The following is a 23526-nucleotide window of genomic DNA, read 5'->3' as shown; positions in this document are numbered from 1 at the left end:
TTCACCGACCGGCCGCCTCGTCCGCCGCCGACTGGTGTTTCCGCCTGCACGGCTGGCCTATTATGCCGCCGTTGTTGGGCGTCTACGTCTTCACCGACCGGCTTGCCTTCGTCGCCGCCGACTGGTGTCTCCGCCTGCACGACTGGCCTATTATGCCACCGTTGTTGGGCGTCTACGTCTTCACCGACCGGCCGCCTCGTCCGCCGCCGACTGGTGTTTCCGCCTGCACGGCTGGCCTATTATGCCGCCGTTGTTGGGCGTCTACGTCTTCACCGACCGGCCGCCTCGTCAGCCGCCGACTGGTGTTTCCGCCTGCACGGCTGGCCTATTATGCCACCGTTGTTGGGCGTCTACGTCTTCACCGACCGGCCGCCTCGTCAGCCGCCGACTGGTGTTTCCGCCTGCACGGCTGGCCTATTATGCCACCGTTGTTGGGCGTCTACGTCTTCACCGACCGGCCGCCTCGTCCGCCGCCGACTGGTGTTTCCGCCTGCACGGCTGGCCTATTATGCCACCGTTGTTGGGCGTCTACGTCTTCACCGACCGGCCGCCTCGTCCGCCGCCGACTGGTGTTTCCGCTTGCACGGCTGGCCTATTATGCTGCCGTTGTTGGGCGTCTACGTCTTCACCGACCGGCCGCCGCATCCGACGCTGACTGGTGTCACTGCCTGCACGGCTGGCCTGTTATAACGCCAACTGATGCTACCTTCTTCACGGCTGGCTACATCGCTGTCACTACTAATAGGCATCAGTATCTTCAACACAAGCTGCCTACGTTTGCCATGGCTGCCGACTGGTTCCTTCACTTCCATGGCTGCATGATTCTGCCAGTGTTGATTGGCCTTATCTTCTTCACCGCCGGTCGTCTCGTCTACTGCTGACTAGTGCCCTCACCTCTACGTCTGGTTTATACAGCTACCACTACTGATGGACATCATCATCTTCTGTCGCCGACTGATTATGCCGTCGCCGACTGGTGCTTTTATCTTCACAACTGCGCGTCTTCACTACCGGTTTGCTTCTGTTGCCGCCAACTTGTGTTCACTTCATTACGGCAATACAACTTTGTCATCATGGTGGAGCGACTTCATCTTTATTATCTTCGGCACCGGCAAACTCTATTGTTGCTACTTCGCAAGTTTTACTACTTCACCAACCACGACGTCTTTGTGAACCTCGACATCTCGGCATGCAATGCCATGTTATTTTACTACAACAAGTGGCTCTCCAATATTCAGGATTTCTACTTGGACATCTTCAACACATATCTTCAATCAAGCAATGACTATTCGACGACAAGAAGCTACAGTTCTCGACTCTATGTTCAGTTGTTTCCCAACTAATCAAAGAGTCGGGGGCTACACAAATACAAGGCTCAAAATTTGACAAATTTTATGTCAAGCTGAAGAAATCAATTCATCAACCAACGAGTCAACTCCAGGAGTCATTATCTTCATCTTTGCTTCGGAACAGACATTCTACTTCAACAACTTCAAATATTTCGGTTTAGACGAGTTGGGCAACAACATCAACTCTCCTCCAATTATTTGTCTTCACGGTTGGCCTACTACGCAACTGCCGATAGAGGATCTCATCGTTATCATCGGCTGCTACATCGCTATTGACTGGATCACCGACATCGTCATCTTCATCAACATCTTGTCAAGCCTCATCAACATAGCCTACTCTGCTGCCGTTGATGGGAAACTTCGTCATCATAGTCGGCTATCTCTGTTGCCGCTAATCATCATTACCGTCGGATGCGTTTGTCGCCGCCGATTATTTTCTTCATCTTCATGATTGGTGGATTTCGCCATCACCGTTGATGCACGTCTACGTCTTCATCGTCGGTTTGCTTTTGTCACCACCGACTGTTCTTTCGTTGTTGTTGGGCGCCTACATCTTCACTGCTAGCTGACCTGACTGTTGCCGACTGGTTTCTTCGCCTCCATGGTTATGCAACTTCATTACATTTGATTGGTGGCATCTTTACTACCACTGACATCTTCCGTTACTTCTGATGAGCAATTTCGTCTTCATGTTGGTCATTTCATCTCCATGCCGACTGCGTCAGCTATTGCCAATAGACAATTTTGACTATGACAGAAGGACAAGCTATATGCTCAGGGGCTCATCAACTCAAGCGTGAGGATTATATCTCCAATTTGGACTTGTTCCGGATACATTCCACATGGATTCATAGTCATGAGTCTATTTTTTATGCTCAAAGACTGGACCAATTATTATTCCCCGTAAGGGCTATCAACCGAATACTTGCGCCAGTCGGGATTCAATTATTATATATATTTTGGAGTATCTCATAAGGGATAATCACTCAGATCAGAAGCTATTCATATGAGCTACACCTGGTCTATATCACCCGGAAGATTTATTACTCGAGAGCATGTTACATGCGTCATCCTTTAAAGGGTGTCGAAGGCATATTTTTTGGTCTAGGCCTAATATGTCTGCAACCCATATTTTCAGGTGTGGCCTGTCACGTTCTTTTAGGGACTTAGGCACTTTTTGCTTAGGCCAAAGTGCGCGTGATCAAGTGCCCAATACCTTAAAATCCTTTTATACCGCAGTTACTCAACTTTTTAGGAGTTGGTACAATGCATCTTAAAAGGTGTCAAACAGTAAAGCTTTATATAGCTGCCCCGCTGACTTTTTAATATAGTCATGGTGCTGTTTGGGTTTTTAAGCAATTGATTGGATACAATATCGTTGCTTTTTGCCACGTAAGTGTGCATTTTTATTGACCAATATTATGGCTTAGGCTGATTATATATTGTGGTCATTTTTCAGGCGGTTGGTAAATCCTTTATGAGTTTATTTACTCGGATTTTATACCACATATGCCATATATTTCCAGGTGTGGTGGAACCATGTGTCTTCTAGGGACTTAAGCACATCTGTTAAAGCAGTGTGCGCATGGCGTATGCCCAATACTTTGGAAATTTCTTTATTCACAACATACAAGCTTCTTTATAGCTGTTTTGCTATGTGAATTTTCAATGATGTAACCAACTTTAGGTTACACTCATCATATTTTACAAAGCAGTCGGTATATCACTCGGATCATGTTATTCAGGGATTCACACCGCATATGCTACATATTAATATCAGGTCGCTTGGTTGACTATAATTATTAAAACCACTCGGTTGGTTGGATTATTTATTCCTTGACTATATGCTTGGTTTGTTCAATTAACCACATAGTCGGGGGCTACACCTATTAGGTGCATCCAGTCGATGCACCTGACTTTATTTTTCAGCCCTCCACAGTCTTCGTATTTGGTAAAAGTACTTCGGAGACCATGGCGAAGATGATTGAAGCACTCAGCTTTGGAGTAATCTAGTTCGAGAGAAGATTATCTTTTCGACTGTGAAGGTCTCAGGGGCTACTGTGGAGATTATGGGTACCCCATACCTACATGGCATAGTTATCCGACTGGCTATAGGGGATAACTTATATCTATGGAATATGTAACAGATCATGACTTGGGTATTACGTTTCCTTGTATATTATGGAACGGCCTAAAGTCCTGGTTTGATAAGATTGTAAAGTAGATTTAGGAAACCGATACCGTATTGGTTAAGATTTCTATCTTGTAACCCTGCCCCCCAACCTATATAAGGAGGGCAGGGAGCCCCTCTAGGGGCATGAGACAACCTGATCGTCAGATCAATACACACTCGGCGGATTCAAATCCCCAAACAGGAGTAGGGTATTACCTCTCATTGAGAGGGCCTGAACCTGTCTAAATCCTTTGTCTCCGCATCCATCCACTTTTAGGTCTCGTGCGCTACCCCCTTTTATTATTGCCGAAATCATGTTTCGACACATTCGTAAGCGCACGGAATACCGTTGTAACACTTCACCTTTGGGTGACCCCAAAATGATATCGAACTCAGGGAACGTGTGAAATCTACCTAAGGCTAAGACTATCTAAGGACAACAACTGATGGTAGGTAGGCTAGGCTAGAGAGTACTTTCTATATGTTTTAGTTAACTAAGTTAAGCAAAGATAATTTTCTATCTATTGCTTCGGGCACCGATCCCTGCTGGTCCGCTAGCATGGTTCTGGCTATAGCTTTATGATGTATCCGAACATGGATGATTACTAGGACGAGATTCAGGGCTGTCACCACCTCTCGCCTACCTCTGACAAATCCGTGGGATACATAACAAATAAAGGTAATCTCTAATCTAGACACCACGTCTATGTTATTAATTAGTACTCTAATACTTGTGCAGGAACTTCCTTCTCTATCCGGAGTCCTAGTACTAGAGCACTTAGTATGAATACTAAACAATGAACCCGCAAAGATAGAAATACATCTTACTTAGACTAAATAATTAAATAACATAAAAAAGGAGCACGGATGCTTACTTTATAGAAGAAGTTCTCCGAATCCGGAGCAGAATGTACCGACAGCTCTGGAACTCCTCCCGAATTCCTCTTATGAAGCTACACTCGTTAAGGTAGAAGTCGGATGAGCACCAACTTCCGGGCACTCCTCCAGAGTTTCCCCTCACTCTCTACCTTATTCTAATGTACAAAAGATACAATAGAGCCTTTTATAATTCAGCTCAAAGTTGTGTGTTGTGAATGAATAAGAGGAGCTCTATTTATAGCCTCCATATGACTGTTACAGGTATGGGAAACAACCAAACTACCCTCTAACCGTCATTGGGATGAAATCAAGACCATCCACGTTTAATCTGGCGATCAACGGCCATAGAACGGGTTCGGCCAAACCAGAAAACCCTCCTCTCGGCTGCCTCTTCGCCCGGGAGGTAGCTTAACGGGCTCCCGACATCATATACTATGTTTTGGCCGAATTCTAAATGATTTTCACTGATTTATTGGGCCTCCAATCCGTGTAAACGTATCCTGAATGCGCGGAGGTACATTTTGTCGCATGACGGATGTGTTTTCTCCTCAAATTACCTGCATACACATATTTTACCAACACTAATGGAAATGATTAGTAATAATCCCTACAACTAAGTTGGATACCATGTTTTATTTCATTATATGCAGATATTAACGGTCAAATATTATAATTTAAGGACTGTCAACAACCACTGCTCTTCTTCTATATACTTTCTCCGTCCAAAAATACCTAGCCTATGATGGGATGGGAAATATTATAGTACAATGCATCTAGACAGGTTGGGTTTTTTTGGGACAGAGGAAGTAGTTGATAATATTAACCTACGTCATTTCAACAGTGACTACCAACAACTTTTAACTATTAATTATTAGATTTAATGATACAAAATGGTATGATTAGAACATCTAGCATTCTCGTAAGATACTTTGATGATATATTGTCAAATATTCACGAAGCTATATACTAAAATAAACACGGTCAAAGTTTGAATATCAAAAAAAAAATATCAGTGACATGTAATTGGAAATACAGAGAATGCCATCTTTTTATCTGATGATAGAGTTATAAACACGCTTGTACGCTTTTAATATAAATTTAATACTACCTCTATTTTTTTATACACCATTAATTTTTCACATAAACCGTTCATCTTATTTAAAAATTTAGATAAAAGTGTAAGTTAAGAATATAGTCTTTATGATAAACAAGTCACAACAAAATAAATAACATATATACATATTTTTTAAATAGACGAATGGTGAAACAATACGTTAAAAATCAACAACGTCATATAAAAAATGGAGTGAATTTTACGGATTCACACTCATTGATATACAAGTAGAATGGAGTGTGTGCTCGTTTTGTGTTTATATGTATAAACTGGCATGATGGCCTTGCGTGGCAACGTTGCTTTTTCTAAGTATCCCTCTAATACGGAAAGGCTAACGGGTGATCGATCGCTACCAGCGATCTTTTTTTTTTCTTTTCCTCTTACTATTTATACACCTAAAATTTACACATATAAAGTTTATCCACCTAAAGTTTGTAGAGCGAATGTTTATAAGTCAAAAGTTTATATACCCGATTCAAATTCAAATTCGAATTCAAATATTTTATATTTTCCTCTTTTAGTAAGTTTATACACCTAAAGTTTACATATATAAAGTTTATCCACCTAAAGTTTGTAGAACGAATGTTTATAAGTCAAAAGTTTATATACCCGATTCAAATTTAAATATTTTATATTTTCCTCTTTTAGTAAGTTTATACACCTAAAGTTTACACATCTAAAATTTATCCACCTAAAGTTTGTAGAAGCGAATGTTTATAAGTCAAAAATTTATATACCCGATTCAAATTCAAATTCGGATGAAGTCTATGCGTATAAAGTTTATGCGTGCAAAGTTTACGGTATAAAGTCTATGCACATGAATAAGAGTATTAGATTTTTTTCCTAATTTTCTTTTACTATTCTTTTTTGAAGTTTATGATGTACTGCATCCGTTTCAGGTTATAAGACTTTCTAGCATTGCTCACATTCATATAGGATTTAATGAAGCTAGAAAGTCTTATAATATAAAATGGAGGAAGTAATAGAAAAGTAAAAAAGAGAGAGATGAAAAATGAGTATTAGGGGGAGGGACGAGTGATCGCTAGGAGGAGAGGGAAGCGATCATCCGCCCATTAGCAACCCCCTATCTAATATGCTATCATTGTGCTCATTTTACTACGCTTTCACAAAGATGAAAAAATCCACAATATTCTATTGTCATATTTTTCTTTTGACAAGGTCTATGGCATGTGGGGTCTAGAAAACAAGTAAAGTTTTGGTCTCATGGTTCATGGGTCCCACATGGTAGCTATACAGGGTCCAAAAGTCAATGGTTCTAGCTATACAGCGTCCAAATGTCAAGGCAGCCTCACCGCCACTACTATAAGGAACGTTTAAAAGAGTATAAAGATTTTTTTTTGTTTGAAACAAAAGAGTATAAAGATTTAGTATGGGGCCACCTATTCTGCAGTCGATTGCAATTTTTTCATTTGATCAGTCAACTTTGTGCACCATTAGATATGTATCTAACGGTAAACCTCAAAAAATCAACACGTGACGTGCAAAAACAATCAAAACCTGATGCAGATGTTTGGGCCCAAAAACTAACAAAAAGCCCAAAGCCCAAAGTTGTTTAAAACACACTTTTGGGTCCAAAAAGCCCAATGTTTGGGCCCAGTTTTTTGGGCTGTGTTATGGGCCAGCGAAAGTGTGGGCCCAAGTCTTTTTTGGGCTGTAGTTCAGTGAGTCTGGATTTTCAGTTTTTTAGCTGTGATTTGGGCTTTTTTCAACAAAACAAATGGGCTCTCACATGATACCCGTTTTTGGGCTTTTTAGCTCTGATTTGGGTTCTGTCACAAAAATGGTCCACTCCCTGGGTCTCTTAAAAAAAATGTCTTGTGCTCCAAGATAGAAACTCAGATCCAAAAGAAAAATGAGAGGAGAGATCGAAACTCAGATTGGAAAAGCAAAAAAGGAGAGAGGAGAGAAAGAACATGAAAAAGGAGAAGAACGTGTGCTGGGATGGACAGGAAGAACCTGAGAAAATTTTACTTAATGGAGGTTTTTCTCTTTGCTCTTTGTTCCCACCTCCCTCCTTTTCACCTCTTCCTCCCATCTTTTGATTTTTTTTTTTTTGCTTTTCTTCCCTTTCCACCACCCCCTTCCTCTGAAGAACAACATGTGTTGAGGAAAGAACATGAAGAACTTGGGGGAAAATTTACTTGATGGAGGGTTCTTTTGTTCTTTGCTCCCCCTCTCTAGTTTAACCTCTTCTTCCTTTCTGTTTTTTTTTTTTTGCTTTTCTTCCCTTTCCACTATCCCTGAGTTTTCTGCTGCTTCCCTGCACAAAACTTTATTATATAAAAACTCATAAGCAACACAACATTAATCTGGTCTATTTTTTTCATGTGGTTGTAATGCAAAAATACTGCAAAAAAAACTGCTCTCAACTATAGCAAATCTTGTGCAGAGTGTCTGCTTTTCCTTATGCCCAACTGGGTGACTGAATTTCTAAATTGTGCACAACTCAGAAATATCTTGATTCGCTAACTGTTAAAACTGCACATTTGTTCTCTTGTAGTCATTCTTTGAATCATGGGAGCTCTCAGTTTATGCAAATGCCATTACATTGTACAGAAAAAAAGGATGTAATGCCATTTTTTTCATCTATCCAAATGTGCAGGGCACAGAGGCAGAATCAAATGAAGACTATGGGATGTTATTCAGATTATCACAGGAGGGAGGCATCACCTATACAAATTTAATCCAGCAAGTCTCTGTCTCACCTAATGCAAATCTTGCTGGTGCTGAGGTGGCAGTGAGTAGAAAAAATAAAACACATATTAAATGAAATATTTAACTAAAACTTTATGTGCACAGTCATAACTCCCACACTGTCTTTTTTTTTTTTTGCAAAACAGGGTGGTCTTCCTCTGCTCCAAAACACTTATGGTAGTTTCATGCAGCTATTGCAAGCTCCTATTGAATCAGAGGTGTGTTCCCTTTTGTTTATTTGATTTGTGTTGTGCCATCCCATTATTTGATTAAAAAACATATTCATGATTGGTGTGGATATAGCTAATCTGGTTAAAAAGTTCAAATCAAAATAGAACTATAAAAAAGATCTCTTTATTAGAATTTTTTTTCTTACCACTGCAGAGTGCTCTATATTTGACATCCAATAGATTTGAGTATGACAACACCTTTTGGGGTTTTGATCCTCACAATGGTTATCAACAAAATGACCTGCAAAATGCACAAACAGACACCTCTCAGATGTGCAACTCTTTGCCACAAAGTGTAGCTGTGCATCCTCCTGTGGCATCACTGGACATGCTATATAATGAAATGCAGAAATCAAGCGCTGATATTGATAATCAAGCTGAGATGTGCAGGCCAACAGTACAATTGAAAGCATCATCTGTAGAAGTGATTTATAATGAAATGTAGACTCAAACTATTGAGGCTGATGCCTGTTTTGACTAGCACTTTGAGCAAGCAATAGAAGAGGATTTATTGTCTGATCATGCAATAGTTACATTTCAGCAAGTTGAGGAAAAGAACAAGATAAAAGTGCAGAAAATCCAGATCAAAATTTTAGTGAGGAAGATATAAACATATTTCTGGAAAATGAAAGTGTAGCAGTTGTTCAGAGAGGTGGTCAGGATGCTAACAGTGCACATGTGCCATCAATCAACAAAGTTTTTGCTGATGAGAATGAAGCTTTTGACTTCTACAATGGTTATGCTTATATGGTTGGTTTCTCTACATGCAAAGCTAGCAATTACCATAGCAGAAAAACCGATGTTGTGACAAGGCACACGTTCAAATGCAACAGGTGGAGGAAACCAAGTGATCCAAAGGAGAAGGACTTACCTGAGGTTGATGAAGCTGAGAATTGTTTGCAAACAAACACAACAAATCCATTGGTAAAAAAGAGAAAACAGAACAAAGTGGTTTACACAAATTGCAAAGCTGAGATGGTGATAACATTGAAGAGGGGCTTTTGGTACATTACAAGGCTCAATCTAGAGCACAATCATCCGCTATCTCCACCAGAAGAAAGAAAATTCCTAAGGTCTCACAAACATATGACAGACCAGGAGAAACTTTTGATAAGAACTTTGAACAAAATCAATGTGCCCACAAGGATGATTATGTCTGTTTTGTCATATGTTAGGGGTGGCTTGTCTGCAGTTCCTTACACAAAAAAGGCTGTGAGCAATTATAGAGATTTTGTTAGAAGAGAAAGTGGGAAAAATGACATGATGCAATGTTTGGATTTTTTTGAGAAGAAAAGATCAGAGGATCCATTGTTTTATTTCAGATTCAGAACTGATGAGAACAATGTTGTGAAGAGTCTGTTTTGGTCCGATGGGAACAGCAGAAAATTTTATGAGATGTTTGGTGACATAGTTAGTTTTGACACGACGTACAAGACAAATAGGTATGATTTGCCCTTTGCTCCATTTGTAGGGATAACTAGTCATGGTGACAATTGCCTATTTGGTTATGCATTCCTACAAGATGAATCAAGTGAGACTTTTCAGTGGTTGTTCAATACGTTCCTTGATTGTATGGGTGGCAAGCTTCCTGCTACTATTATAACTGATCAAGACTTGGCAATGAAGGCTGCTATTGCCATAGTTTTTCCAGACACTGTTCATAGGAATTGCCTGTTCCATATGTTATCAAATGCAAGGGACAAAACAGGAAGGACATTCAATTCAGAGGATGAAGAAGTTTACAAGGATTTCCATGATATTGTTACAAAATCACAGACAGAGGCTGAATTTGAATATTTGTGGAAAGATTTCATAAGAAGGAATAATCTGTATAATGTTAGGTATTTTCAGCTTATATGGGTCACTAGAAAGAGATGGGCACTAGTTTACTTCAAAAGCAATTGGTGCCCTTTGATTCAGACAACAGCAAGGAGTGAGGGGACAAATTCAAGGTACAAAGCTGACATTTGTTCATCTCATAGTGTTTCTGCATTCCTAGCACAGTATGAAAGGATTGCAGAAACAATTTATGAGTGCTTCAAAGAACAAGAATCGCTGACTAGGAATACTGTTCCAGATACTTGGTCAGAATATCAATTTGAGAAGCAAGCTGCAAAACTGTATACTAGGAAGATATTTTGGGCATTTCAGCGTATCTTGCAAAGCTATACCAAGTATGATGTGACCGTGAAAGTGCGTGATTCTATTTTTGAGGTGTACAAATCAGAGATTCATGCACTACAGGATTTCAGAAAAAGGAAGTATATTGTGGTTGTTGATACTATATCTGAAGAATATGAATGTATCTGTTCAAGATTTAAGAAGGATGGTATTTTGTGTGTTCATGTGCTCAGAGTACTCATTCACTTGAACATAACAAAACTACCTGAGAAATATTTTATTGAAAGATGGAGGCTGAAAGACAAAAACCAAGAATTATCTGTGCCAAACACATTGATGTCTGCTACTGTTCTTGAAAGCAACCCTTTACTCAGGTTCAACATCTTGTCACAGAAAATGATTAAGTTGGCTTCTGATGCATCAAAAACAAAAGAAAAGTTTATATATGTGATGAATGAAAGTGACAAGATTGAAGATGGGTTGAAGGCAATGAGTGATACGGCTCCTAACAAGGCTACTGTTCATGTTCAGGATGCGGCGGCGACAACTTGTGGTGTAGCTTCTGTTGGTGCTCAAAGTGGTATATTGATGGGTCCTAGTGGTGTTGGTATTGATGCTGAGAGCACAAAGGGTGCGGTTGCTGAAACTGAAACAACAGATATGGTTGGAATTGCTTCTACTTCTGTTTTACTGGATCCAAAATGCTCTAATATCAAAGGCAGGCACAAGAGTGAGCCAAGAAAAAAGAGGCTGATAGATGTGATTAGAAGCAAGGGTTTGGTGACATGTAGTGGTTGTGGATCCCATGACCATAACATTCGCACTTGTCCCAAAAAAAAGAGAAGCCAAATGCAACAGAAGTGATGCAGGAGAGGAAATCTAGAGAACTTTAGGGACATAGAACTTTTTGGGTAGCAAAAAAGTGACTGGCCTATGTCTTATGAGTAGAAACATCAAGAAAAAAATGGCATTCCACATTATGTCTTTACCCCCCTTTTTGTTTGTTTTTTGGATGGTGCAAATACAATTACATGGTTAGCTTTGCAGGCATAACTGATTATTAAAAAGAAAAAAGAATTGCTTGTGTGAAAAATGGCGTACCGTAGTTTGTCTTCACTCCCTTCTGTTGTGTTTAACGTATATCTGTCCTCCCCCCACTCCCTACCCCCCCACCCCCCAAAAAAACAGTTGGACCTGCACACAGTTGAAAAGGAGAAAAAAGTGTCTCTCATCAGATATCTCTCATTAGTAAGACGATCAGTATCATGTAAAACACGATTAGTATCATGTAAAACACATAAAAGAAAAAAATACAGGTCCTTTTTTAATATTTGGGTGTTATGCGATTGGATTTATCATATCTAGTACAGGAATTAAGCTCCAGATAAGAGAACACGTAGCACACAATTTTGCTGAACATGTCCTAGAATTTAGAACTCAGCTGTAGTACATAGAACACAAGCAAGCACAAAAGTGTTTGTATATATAAGTGTATCTTATATTTGTGCACCAAAACAAAACTGAAACTGTATGTTACTAGATAGTATTTTTTTTTCAACAGGTTGAGGACTGACATAAACCCAAAAACTGCATGGGCTTGAAAAAAACAGAAAATGTGACATCTCTCTCTCTCTCTACCAGGTAGTGTGTGGCCCCATCTCATGGGCTATACAGAAAAAACAGGATTGTCTAATCTGTTGGTACAGAAACAAAAACATCTCACTGTTGCCTTGCATATTTTCCATGCTTTGTTGGATTGAAGCTTCTAGCTAGCATTTTTGCTTCTTCTTGTGAATTGTATTCTGAGAACAATAGGTCATTTGCAATTTGCTTCCTCATGTTTGGGATATATTCTGGTCTGATCATATCTTTCAAGTGCATCCTTGGGTTCCACCATTCCATGCACTTCATAGCGTAGATTCCGCAATCATGCCTTGATGAGACAAAAACAAAAATAAATCATTTAAGAAAAACAAAATCATGGAAAAAAAAAGGGAGGGGTTTTGGACAAAAAAGAAAATGATATGTAATTTGCGGATGATTGTTGGGTTGATAGGTAGTTCCCCATTGTTTTGGCGAGTAATTGGTTTGTTGGGTTGATAGGTAGTTCCCCATTGTTTTGGCGAGTAATTGGTGGGTATTGGATATCAAATTTACTAAAGTCTTTCTCCACATCTGAGAATTCTTCCCACATTGCAATGAATCCTGGTATCTGTGTATAAACAAGAGGAGCATGAAAAAAAACCAGAAAAAAATCAGTGGATGCGTCTATAAAAAAATTGTATGGAAAAAAAAGAACAAAATTTGTATAGCTCACCAATAGCCCTTGAATTTTCTTATGATATTTGCTATTTTCATCATAAATGGAGTCCAGGAAGATAAAGTGATGCCCCATGATGTCCACAGTAAACACAAACCAATGATTGTCATACAGACATGGGAAAATAAGCTACATAACATAAAAACCAAAGGGGCATCACTTTCTGTTAATCACACACACAAAAAAATGTACAAACCAAGTCATAGTAGTGCAGAGGTTTCTTGTTCCTGGCAAATGTAAAAGCTTGTCTTGCGCAATTTTCATAGTCTTCCTCTTTTCCAGCACCTTCCCAATTCTTCAAGAAATAAACCTGTGAAAAAAAAGGTAGGGAATTTTGAAGTGATACAACTGGAGATGAGAAAAAAAAATGTATGTGATAGAAAGTATGAAAAAAACACATACACTAGTTCTATGGAAGAAGTAAAAATTCCGGTATTCATTTTCTTTGTTATTCTGGTCGTTGGCAATCTTCTTGGCATAAGCGTTGAGGACATATGTATCCACCACTCCCCTTGGCGATAAAGATTTAGACAATGATGACCATGTGACTTTTACATTGTCCATCAGAACTGCAAATTTACTGTACCACAAATAAAGAAGATAAATGCTTTTAGTAATGCTTAGTTCTCTTAAGGCAGAAAGAGTACAAAACAAAAATAACGCTCTGTGTAGATGATAATTAATAGTGACTGTTGGCCTACCTATGAAGGGGATTAAGAACACACATGCAGTAGATTAATATCTCGTATGTTGAAAACAAAAAAAAATTGCTTCTCATAATTTAGAACTGACCATCAAAAACCTTCAGTCCCACACATTTTAGATCCACCGAACAGAGGCATTTATCTAAGTATATATCAAAAACAGAAAACACAGCACGCTTTGCAAAGAATTTTTTTTCCAATCCATAAAAAAACCCCATTTAAGCTAAATCTCCCAAATACACCGCTGCACTTAAAAATACTGCACCTATGTTTCAAAACAAACTGAAACCTAAAAAAGCAAAAGTAAAAAAATGGAACTGCATGCCACCAAACAAATCTGAACAAACATATCAGAAATATAAGCAACTATGCATATGTGCAAAATATTTTTACAACCTGAAACTATATCTACATTTCTGAAATATAAACATGTATTCTGCACCCAAAGTGACCTTGGTTTTGCTACTGCTGACACGCATTAGACTGAATTCATGCCTAATTATCTTCAGTTTGCCATAGTCTGAGATTTTAAATGTACATGTCGACTGAAACTGTGCAGTACCTTGTTCCCAAAATTCAAAAATTCAAATAGATTTACGATTGTGCAGCCGTGTGATCCACTGATCCCCTATCCCCAAATTCAAAAATACGCCAATTCAAACAGATTAACAATTGTGTAGCTGTGCAATCCCCTGTTCCCAAGTTAAGAAACAACGCCAACTCAAACGGATTTACGATTGTGCAACAATTAACAAGGAACAGAAACACAAAACAGAAGAAAAGCAGCAGGTGAATCAACAGCCATAATTTCTCAAAAAGCAACAGGAGCCAAGTATTTGCTTGCTGCTAACTCATTTGAATCAGCACAGAAGAATTCAGAACATGTGCAGAAACAGAATCTAAAAAAAGCAAATGTAAAAAAGCAACCATTATAATGTTGTTTTGTGACACTTACTATTTATATTGTTGCGTCTCACCAATGCTGAGTATGTTGTTGTAGTGATTGAGTTCAGCTGCCGAGATTGTTTGGTGCCGTGTGTAGTTGTCATATGGTGAGCTCTTGTATTTACTTGGATGTACAATTCTTTTAGGGCGATAAAGATTGTGTCTAGTACCAGAACAGTTGCCAGAAGCATTTAGTGAGTCGATGATTCTTGTCATTGAATATTGTCTTTCTTCTGTTTGAACATGTTGATTTGGTTCCCTCATTTGTGCTATTCTTGGAGAATTCATACCTATATCAGGTGATGATTGTGAACTCTGCATTAAAAAATAAAACAAGTGAAAAATGGGAAAAAACAGAATTTATTGTAATAATGTTTAAGAGTATAAGACATAGTTTTATGTCATGCTGATTGAAAAAAATTAAGCAAAAAATTGAGAGGAAAGTACTTACAATTTGTATTACTTTTTTTGTAGCAGGTGTTCTTGCAGAAGCAATGTTTATGTGCAGTGGTGTTTGAGGGCTACTTTGCTCATTGTTTATTTGTGTTTGCTGCGAGGATGAAATTGTCCAATAAGGAGCATACCCAAAAAAAGGGTTGATGTTTGAAAAAAAAAGGACAAGTAAAAAAAATCAGAGGTTATTACCGCACGTTGTTCAACCATATCGATGTTATCTGATGGTTCCTCTTCATATAAGAATTCTGCAAAGTCATCTTGGTACTCGTTTTCATCACAGTGTTGTCCCTCAAGCCTCCTATTCCCCATGTTTGCAGTGAAGTTTGCTAACAAAAAATCATCCACATAAAAAATAAAAAAAAGTAACAAGAAAAAACATCTAACATGATTGTGCAAAATATAAATTTGGCTAGATAATCTTTTTATTTTTTCTAGACATTTTGATTCCCCCCCCTGATTGTTACTACTTACGTCTATAAAAGAAATTAATTATAGTACAAAAAAAATAATTTTATGTGTATAGAGAAAAAGGGTCAAAGTTGTACCTGATAAATGTTGAACTCCATCTTTATTGTTTATGCATGTTTTGGGTGTGTGCATGTACCTCTCCCCCTGCGTCACCTGCATGCTGCTATGTTCAATGTCCATGATGTTTGTGCCTGATGTTGTTTGGGACAAGAAGTGTCCAAGGCTGGCACTTTTGTTTGTTTTTGATTTATCATCAAAATGATGTAAGCATTCAAATTTGGGTTGCTGTTTGTGAGTTACATGAGAAGAAATTAAAAAGTTACAAATCAGGATAGATAAAAAAAATAAGGTACATTTTTTGTACATTAAAGTGCAACACAGATAAAAAAAATGTTAGTTTATCAGTCAATCAATGCTGCAAAAATTTACAGGATTAAAATAAAAAACAATAAAACAAATCAGTAAACAGTACTGGTAGAAAAAAAAAGTGACAAACCAAAATTTTATTACATGTGGAGTTTAGATTTTGTTCTTGATGTGTATAAGATAAGACGACACTGTAAATTAAAAGATGACCCAAAAAATAAAAGTGATTTAGAAAACACCTCTATGCTCTAGTTTCATCTGTTCTCTAAAATTTGAACTCTACATAGGCACAGCAGTCTATCGTTTTGTGTATAGAGGTGTTTTCTAAAAACAATGTCTATCTGCTTCTAAAAAATTCATCCACACATATATAATATGTACAAAACAAAAATATGGATCAGTGTACAATGCAAAACAAACATTATATAAAAAAAATAGAGGCGTATAATACACAAAAAAAAGAGAAAGTGAGAAAAAAAGCAGTTTGTTGCTCACAAAACAAACACTAAAAAAACAAAGAAATACTAGTGCTTTAAAATGCATGATATATGTTTGATACATTTGTGCTCTTGTGTGGAATGTTGTCTGATTCATCTTGTGTAGGATCTTGGCTCTTATGATCTTCTGAAGAGTTTGAATAATTCACAAGAATGAACTTCGTCTTATCCTAAAAATATTAAAAGAGCATAATCAAAAAGATATAAATTGATTAAAATCGTTGAAACAAAAATGGAACAAAAAAAATATATTACCATTGTGTGACCTGTTATGTCTTCAACATCATATGGACCCTTTATATCGATAACAAACTCTGTAGAGTTGCTTTCAAGATCCTTGGTGGGCTGCACCTTTTTTGCAAAAAAAAGAAAGACATGTAGTGAAAAAGCCAGGGGGAAAAAGTATAAAATGGTTTGAAATTTTGACTCTTGCCTAATTTTGAATTTTACCTCCTCCTTTTTGGCTGGTATAGTACAGATAGGTTCCACGAAAATACCATCCTTGTTTGATTCTTCCTTGTCTGGTTGAGTACTGGTAGGTTGTGTTGCTTTCAAGGGCTGAAAAAAATGAACTTATATTATGCAAACAGTTTTTGTATATAATGATATGACATAAAAAAGTAAATAGTGTTTTTACCTGTTTCCTTACTGCTTTGCGAATCTTTTGGTCAGAAGAATTTTTTTTCGATGGGCTAATTGATACAACCGACAAAGGGGATGCTGAATGTAATCTCTTAGCTCTAGTCTTGTATGCCACAGAGTTGTTTGATTGCTGACTACAAACAAAGTCCTTACTGGATGCTTTTTTATCTGGAAAAGGATTGTTTTAGAGTGAAATTATGCTAAACAAGACATTGCTTAAGCGTGCTAAACAAAAGATACAAACATACCAGAAAAGAAACTGGAAAAAAAATGAACATCATAATGCTATAGTATGAACATCATAATATATCTTCTATATTTGTGAAATACAAAACATATATTTGGGCCTGGGTAACTTATGGTTCTAATAACATTGAGTACTGACACAGAACTAGGCTATGCTTAGTCCTGTTCCAGATTTTAAAGAAAGTATACATGCCAAGTAAAAAAAAATGCTATAGTCCAGAATGAACATTTTTTTTGGACTGGATATATTGGTGTTGGTGGTAGGGAAATTTTTGCTTAGCATTGGCACAAATTATTTGAATCTATTGTGTTTGTGTGCTATTTGTCTAAAAAGAAAAATTTACAAACTAACAGAATAATAACATATACCTGTAGGGGGTGCTCCTTTGCTAGTGCTGGTGTTGTTGATGTTAGACTTTGTTATGTTAGATTTTGTTTTATGCTCTGCAGTTGATTTTGTTTGTGGTGTCTTGGGTAGTTGGGAACAGACATCAGTGTTGTTTTGGTTTTTTTGTTCTAGGGGTGGGGCATTACCATTATGTGCTACATTGCTGCCACCCTGCTTGCTTCCCCCCTTGCTCTTCTCTTCTCCACTCTTCTCTTCCCTTGTTGTGGTGCTATCTTTTTGTGTGAATAGGCTTGCTTTTGACATGTAGACGCAATCCAAAACCTTGGCAGCTAGTTGTGTATTTTTTTCATATGTTGTGTCAGAATGTTCTCTTGTGAACCACTTGCAAGCTGTGGAAATGTCATCAATGAGCTGCATTTAAAAAAACACAAATAGGAGTGAGTGTATTGGAGCATACATATACAAAACTAAGAAAACAAATTTTTTTAAAAAACAGAGCATTTGGAGGAGCAAAAAAATTACCCTTGGGCTAAATGATTTGCTATGGTATTGCTGGAGAGCATCGCCGCATGACATGTTGCTATTGTTGCCCTGTTGCTCAATGCAGCGGGCCCCTGAACATATTGCGTCATAACTTAATTTCTCCATTGCTTTGATCTGAGAAAATAAACAGAGTATGATCTAAGAAAAAAAAGAAACAAATTGACACAGAATAAAATTTTTCTGTTGTTTTTACTTACTGGTCGCTTTCCAAAATCTCCTGTTTTGCATTCATTCATTTTTGAATACTCTTTTATCATTCCGCCTTTCCAAACAGAGATTCTTGGTGGTGGACCAATTGGAATATTTCTAATTCCAAAATCTTTGAAATCAAGATAATTAATCTAAGGAAACAACACAAAAGAAAAAGAATAAGTCAATGTTTAGAAATATTATGGGTATAAAAAATGACTTAAGTAATAAAAAAGAGATGCATACAGCAAGTAAGTGTCCGCAGCCGCCAAGGGTTTTTGATGTTTGTTCCTTTGATTTACTCTCCTTTTGGAATTTGGCTATGTATGTCATAAGCCATTCATAAACAAACTTTGACCAATTCTACTTTGAGCTGGACTTGACATCAATCAGAGGTTCGAGGTATTTTGGGCTGGGGTGAGTGTCTGAGTTGGGGCAAAGAAAGGTTGATAGTGCAACCACCATGAAACAACGTAGGACATCATCTTCTGATAGTTTGTTCACACCCTTGTCGCTAAGCAACTTAGTGCCAAAGAAGGAAATTAAGGGTTTTGTGCTCCCATAATGCTGATGAAAAAAATGTTTTCCTGCATCATTGTCATGCTTGATCTCTAAACCTCCATTTGGGATACCAAGGATGAAGTTGGTGGTGTTTGGATTGATTGGTATGGATCTCCCATTGACAACTATATCTGAGCAGCTGACGTCAGTGTGACTAGCTATCCATTTGACAAAAGATAGTGGTATAGCACACCTTTGAAAGTTTAGAAGTGAACCAAAAGCAGATTTCTCAATAATTGACCTTTGCTCGTTGCTGAGCCCTTCAATCAAATTGGAAAAGTATGTGATGTTTAGTCTGCTTCTTGGTTTTGGGGACTCTGCACTTCCAGATTGATCTTGGTCATATTCAAGTTTTGTGCGCTGGAAGAAAAAAAAATAGAGATTTAATTATGTCTTGTTAACAAAGAACAACATAAACTAATTAGTATACTGGGTTGCGGAAAAAAATGTTTAGGAAAAAAAAGACACAAAGCGATACCTTTTGTTTTTGTCTCCTCACTGGTTTGTCTGTCCTACCTCTTTTCCTTTTGATCGATCCTGAAAACTAACAGAGGCAAAACAAGTATAAACTTATTGATAGCTGTCTGTGGTAGTAGAAAATGATATTTTGGAAAAGAAAGGAAGAAACATATATACCAGATCTTTTAATGTGCTGACGAGATCTTTTTTTGTGATGTATTTGTCAGAGTCGCTGGTTTCTTCCTCTTCTGAAATAGAGTTGGCATAATCGGAATCTGCCACCTTGTTGTCCGACTTGCTATTTGATGAACTGTCGTCATCTGATGATGTCCTGTCACTTGCCATGCTGGAAAAAAAAGAACTAGAGAAGTAAGTACATTAAAAGGAAAAGAGAGGGATCTTGTCAAATGTCTTGATATTTTCATGTGTAACCAATCAAAACCAAAAAAAAAAAAACTCTCAATGTCCTGATAGGCTGCTAAGCCACATGTTAAATTGTACCAAAAAAAAAAAAGAACCAGTGCCAAATTGAAACAAAATGTATAATTGTGAACCTGTTTGATACCCCTTGCACGAAATCTTAAAAAAATCAAACAAGATGCAAGTTGTATCTTGTTGCTAACTCATTTTAATCAGCACTGAAGAATTTTTAGCAAAAACCAGCTTGCATGAAAGTTAACATCGGCAAAAAAAATAATAATAAAATGTTTTTTGAAGCTCTATAACTGCAAATTAATGTGTTGAACCAAAATTTGATTACAGTTACATATACTTGATAAAAAATGTCAACTACAACATCTTGGTATTGCAAAAATTTGTGTTAACTATTCGCATGATTATAGTTGCACAAAATTATAATTAAAGTTGTACAAATTTAAAACCAAAGTTGCACAACATTTAAAATGGCAACTATAGGAACATACGGATGCAATTGCTATAGGACGATGAAAAAACTTGTTTTAGTTAGTAAAAAATGGTGTACTATGTATACTATATTTCAAAGTGATACGACTCTATTTATATATTTGTACAAACTCAGCTTATCTGCATATAAGTAAATGTCAAAAACAAACATCTTTGTGTTGCGAAAAAAAATGTGTTAACTATTAGCATGATTATAGTTGCACAAAAATCATAATTAAAGTTGCACGAATCACTAACCAAAAAGTTGCACAACATTAAAAAATGATGACTGTAGGAACAGGAAGGTGCAATTTTTGCATATAAAAAAAGTAACAAAACTGGATGGATATGACATTATTCAACCACCCACATGTCCAAGCTCACCAGCAAATCAAAATCTTAGCAGAAGGAAATATACTCTTCTTGCCCTGCAGCAAGCTCCACCCCCCCCCCCCCGGTAGAATCCAACGCTCCCTGAAAACAAAAATCGTAGTGAGCTACTACATCTGAGCATACAATCAGTCTGAAGTTATGCTTGTTTATAACCAAAATTAGGAAAAAAATCGTATAGTAGTCAGCTAAAAAAGAATTAGTTGCACAATTTAATAATTGAAAATGCATATATTTATAACATAACTTGCGCGAAATGTATAGTATTAGTTGATTTTGCTATTTGGACAATGCTGCTGGTATGTAGATGGTTCAAGCGGGAAAAACACAGTACATGAAAAAAAGAGAGGCACGCTTGCTGTCGTGTGTTGATGAGAAAAAAAAAGATACAACATAAAAAGTAGTATGGGTTGCAAAAAACAAAAACAAATGAAAAGTTGGACATAATTACTAAGAAAACAAGTTGTCTACCAAAAAAAAGTCCCCAGTTGTATGCATGTTTTCCTAAAACACAAACGCTATTTATCAAAGTAAACGGAAAAATTTGCTCAAAAAACATTAGTTGCACAAACTTATTACACGACTTGCACGAAAAATCAAAATGGCTACTACAATAGTCAGGGAGTGCAACTAGCATAGATAATCTCAAAAAAACATAATTTCAAAAAAGATTACTCTCCTCTCTCAATGCTCTGCTGGTAATCTCAAAAAGATTAAACATAATTGATAGGAGCAGAGCCTGGAGTTCATTTTCAGGGAGGCTTATCTCAGATTGATCACTGATGGAATGGAAGCAAAAGTGGCTTAGTATGTCACAGTTGAGCACAACTACTGTTAAAAAAAATACACAGCACACAAAAACAAAAGATAGCTTTTTCTGTATACAAGCACAAAAAAATCTCCCTGTATAGAGTGACCACTAAAATGGACTGATTAACTCAAACCCTCTATGCACAAAAATGGATCTGACAATGCTGAGGGACAAAAAGGTAAGAGCATTTGTAGGGATTTAATGAAAATATTGGTTAGTTGTTGAGCTCAAATTGCTAGCAAATCCCTAAACCCCTCTCTAAAATGCCACGGCAGAGGTCATATGTTTCATGAAGAAAAAAAAATTCAGTAAAATGATTTAAGCTAATATCTATTTGACCTCCTCTAGCCATAGCTTGGTGTTAACTTTACTACTCAGATATATAGTCTTGTTTAGGTTCACAGCTAGTTTCAGGAAACTGGGTGTTCAGGTATTAAATGACAAAAAATATAATCTGTTGTGCTGAATTAATTTTTCCTCTAGTCTCAGGAGAGGCACTGGCGTGTGGATTTGGCAAAAAAGAAAGCTGAAAGGAGTTGATATTACTCGAGGTATTTGAGAAAAAAAACTAAACAAAATTGTACTTACATTTGACTGATATGAGGCATTTAATCTTGCCCCTGCATATGAACTAGATTAACAGAAATAATATGAATTGGCACACAAATATATTGACCTCTGAATCTTGTACCTCTGCTATGTCAGGTTTTAACAAAGTACACATATCTGAATATGAGAAACTGTACCTTGCAGCTACAAAACAAACTGCTACAAAATTGCAGCTAGAGTTCAGACAAAATTAACTATTGACAACTATCTCTGTCTCCAATGACAGAACTGCTTATAACTATTTCTAAAGAAAATGACAAAACCTATTTCTCTATACATTATGTTTCAAGTTGGGAGCAAAAAACTGAAGTAAGCATGTTATTCCTCTAAATCCAGCTCGGATGGTCTGACTGATGAGTACTCCATAATGAGAATGACCCAATAGTAAGCATGTTTATTCGCAAATTTATGGGCTATATATATCCAGTTATTCTTCACAGATGGGGAAATGATTTACATCAAAAGAAAATAATTAGTGAGAAAATGAAGTTAGGGAGAAAATAATTAGTGGCAAGGTTTAGAACCAGGCAGAGGTGCAGCCCACCTCCTGCCGACTATATCATACGCGATGTGCAGTAAAAACCCTAAAAAAATTTTCCCCAACTACACCGAACAAAACTTCAAAGCACACACATCATGTGGTTTCAGATCCAGGATGCTTTACTCGACATTGGGCAAAATCAAGTCAAAAACATATACCCAGTAAACTCCAAAGCATCAAGGAATGAAAAAAAAACTACGCGGGAACCCCCCCCCCCCTCCCTTGAAATGGTAGCCAATCCAGCCCTAAACAACTCACAAAATCCACATGATAGAAAATCTGGAGCTGAGGGGATCAGGCCGTCGCGGCGTGAGATTTGAACAAAAAAGAGAGATGAAAAAACCTGAAGTGCCTCAACTCAAGCGCGCTCGCCTTCGACGGCACACTCGCGGTGCCTTCCCCGGCGCCGTCCGCGGCCGCTCGCGGTGCACAGCCCACCTCCCCCGCTCGCCTCCCCTTCCACCTCCTGCCTTGGAAGAATCTCCGGCACCTTCCGCTCGCAGGACTCCGTCTCCCCCTGCTCGAGAAAAACACAAACGCTATCTACTCGAGAGGGGAAGTCGAGAAGCAGAAGCGCTTTCTAGATGAGTCACGGGTGCGGACGGATTTCTCCAGAGCTATTTGTGGGCTGTGGGCTGTAGGCTGTGGGCTGTGGGCTGCGGACTTTGGGCTTATTAGCAAGGGAAAGATGATGGCGCGCACAAAATCAAGACACATAATCGACGGTCGATGCGATCGACTGATGGATTAAAATTTTGCAGGCGACTGCAAAATAGCAAAAGCGATTTAGTATTATAGGTTGGGAGAAAAAAAAAAGAAAATGAGAAACCCATAAGCGTGAAACGTAATGGACAGACTGTGGGCCTCGAATACTAAAATCGGCCCGGCCCAAATTCACGTAGTCACGGCCCACATAAGCACAGCACAGCACTCGCTGCCGCCGCTT

The 23526-nt window shown here is 37.9% G+C and overlaps 1 protein-coding gene across 1 annotated transcript; it reads left to right on the top strand.

Annotated features, from left to right (window-relative positions):
- The first annotated feature begins 7477 nt into the window (after positions 1–7477).
- LOC107281292 (protein FAR1-RELATED SEQUENCE 5-like) lies at positions 7478–11445 on the top strand. Its single transcript, XM_015786876.1, has 7 exons — positions 7478–7516; positions 8037–8273; positions 8377–8448; positions 8615–8857; positions 8942–9028; positions 9109–9464; positions 9636–11445. The coding sequence occupies exons 1-7, from the start codon at positions 7478–7480 to the stop codon at positions 11443–11445; spliced, it is 2844 nt and encodes a 947-aa protein (XP_015642362.1).
- The last annotated feature ends 12081 nt before the right edge of the window (positions 11446–23526 follow it).

The sequence above is a fragment of the Oryza sativa genome, chromosome 6, assembly GCF_034140825.1.
Source record: "Oryza sativa Japonica Group chromosome 6, ASM3414082v1".
In the NCBI taxonomy this organism is placed as follows: Eukaryota; Viridiplantae; Streptophyta; class Magnoliopsida; order Poales; family Poaceae; genus Oryza; species Oryza sativa.
Note: the sequence above shows the minus strand (reverse complement) of the source record. Positions and strands in the feature narration are given on the sequence as shown.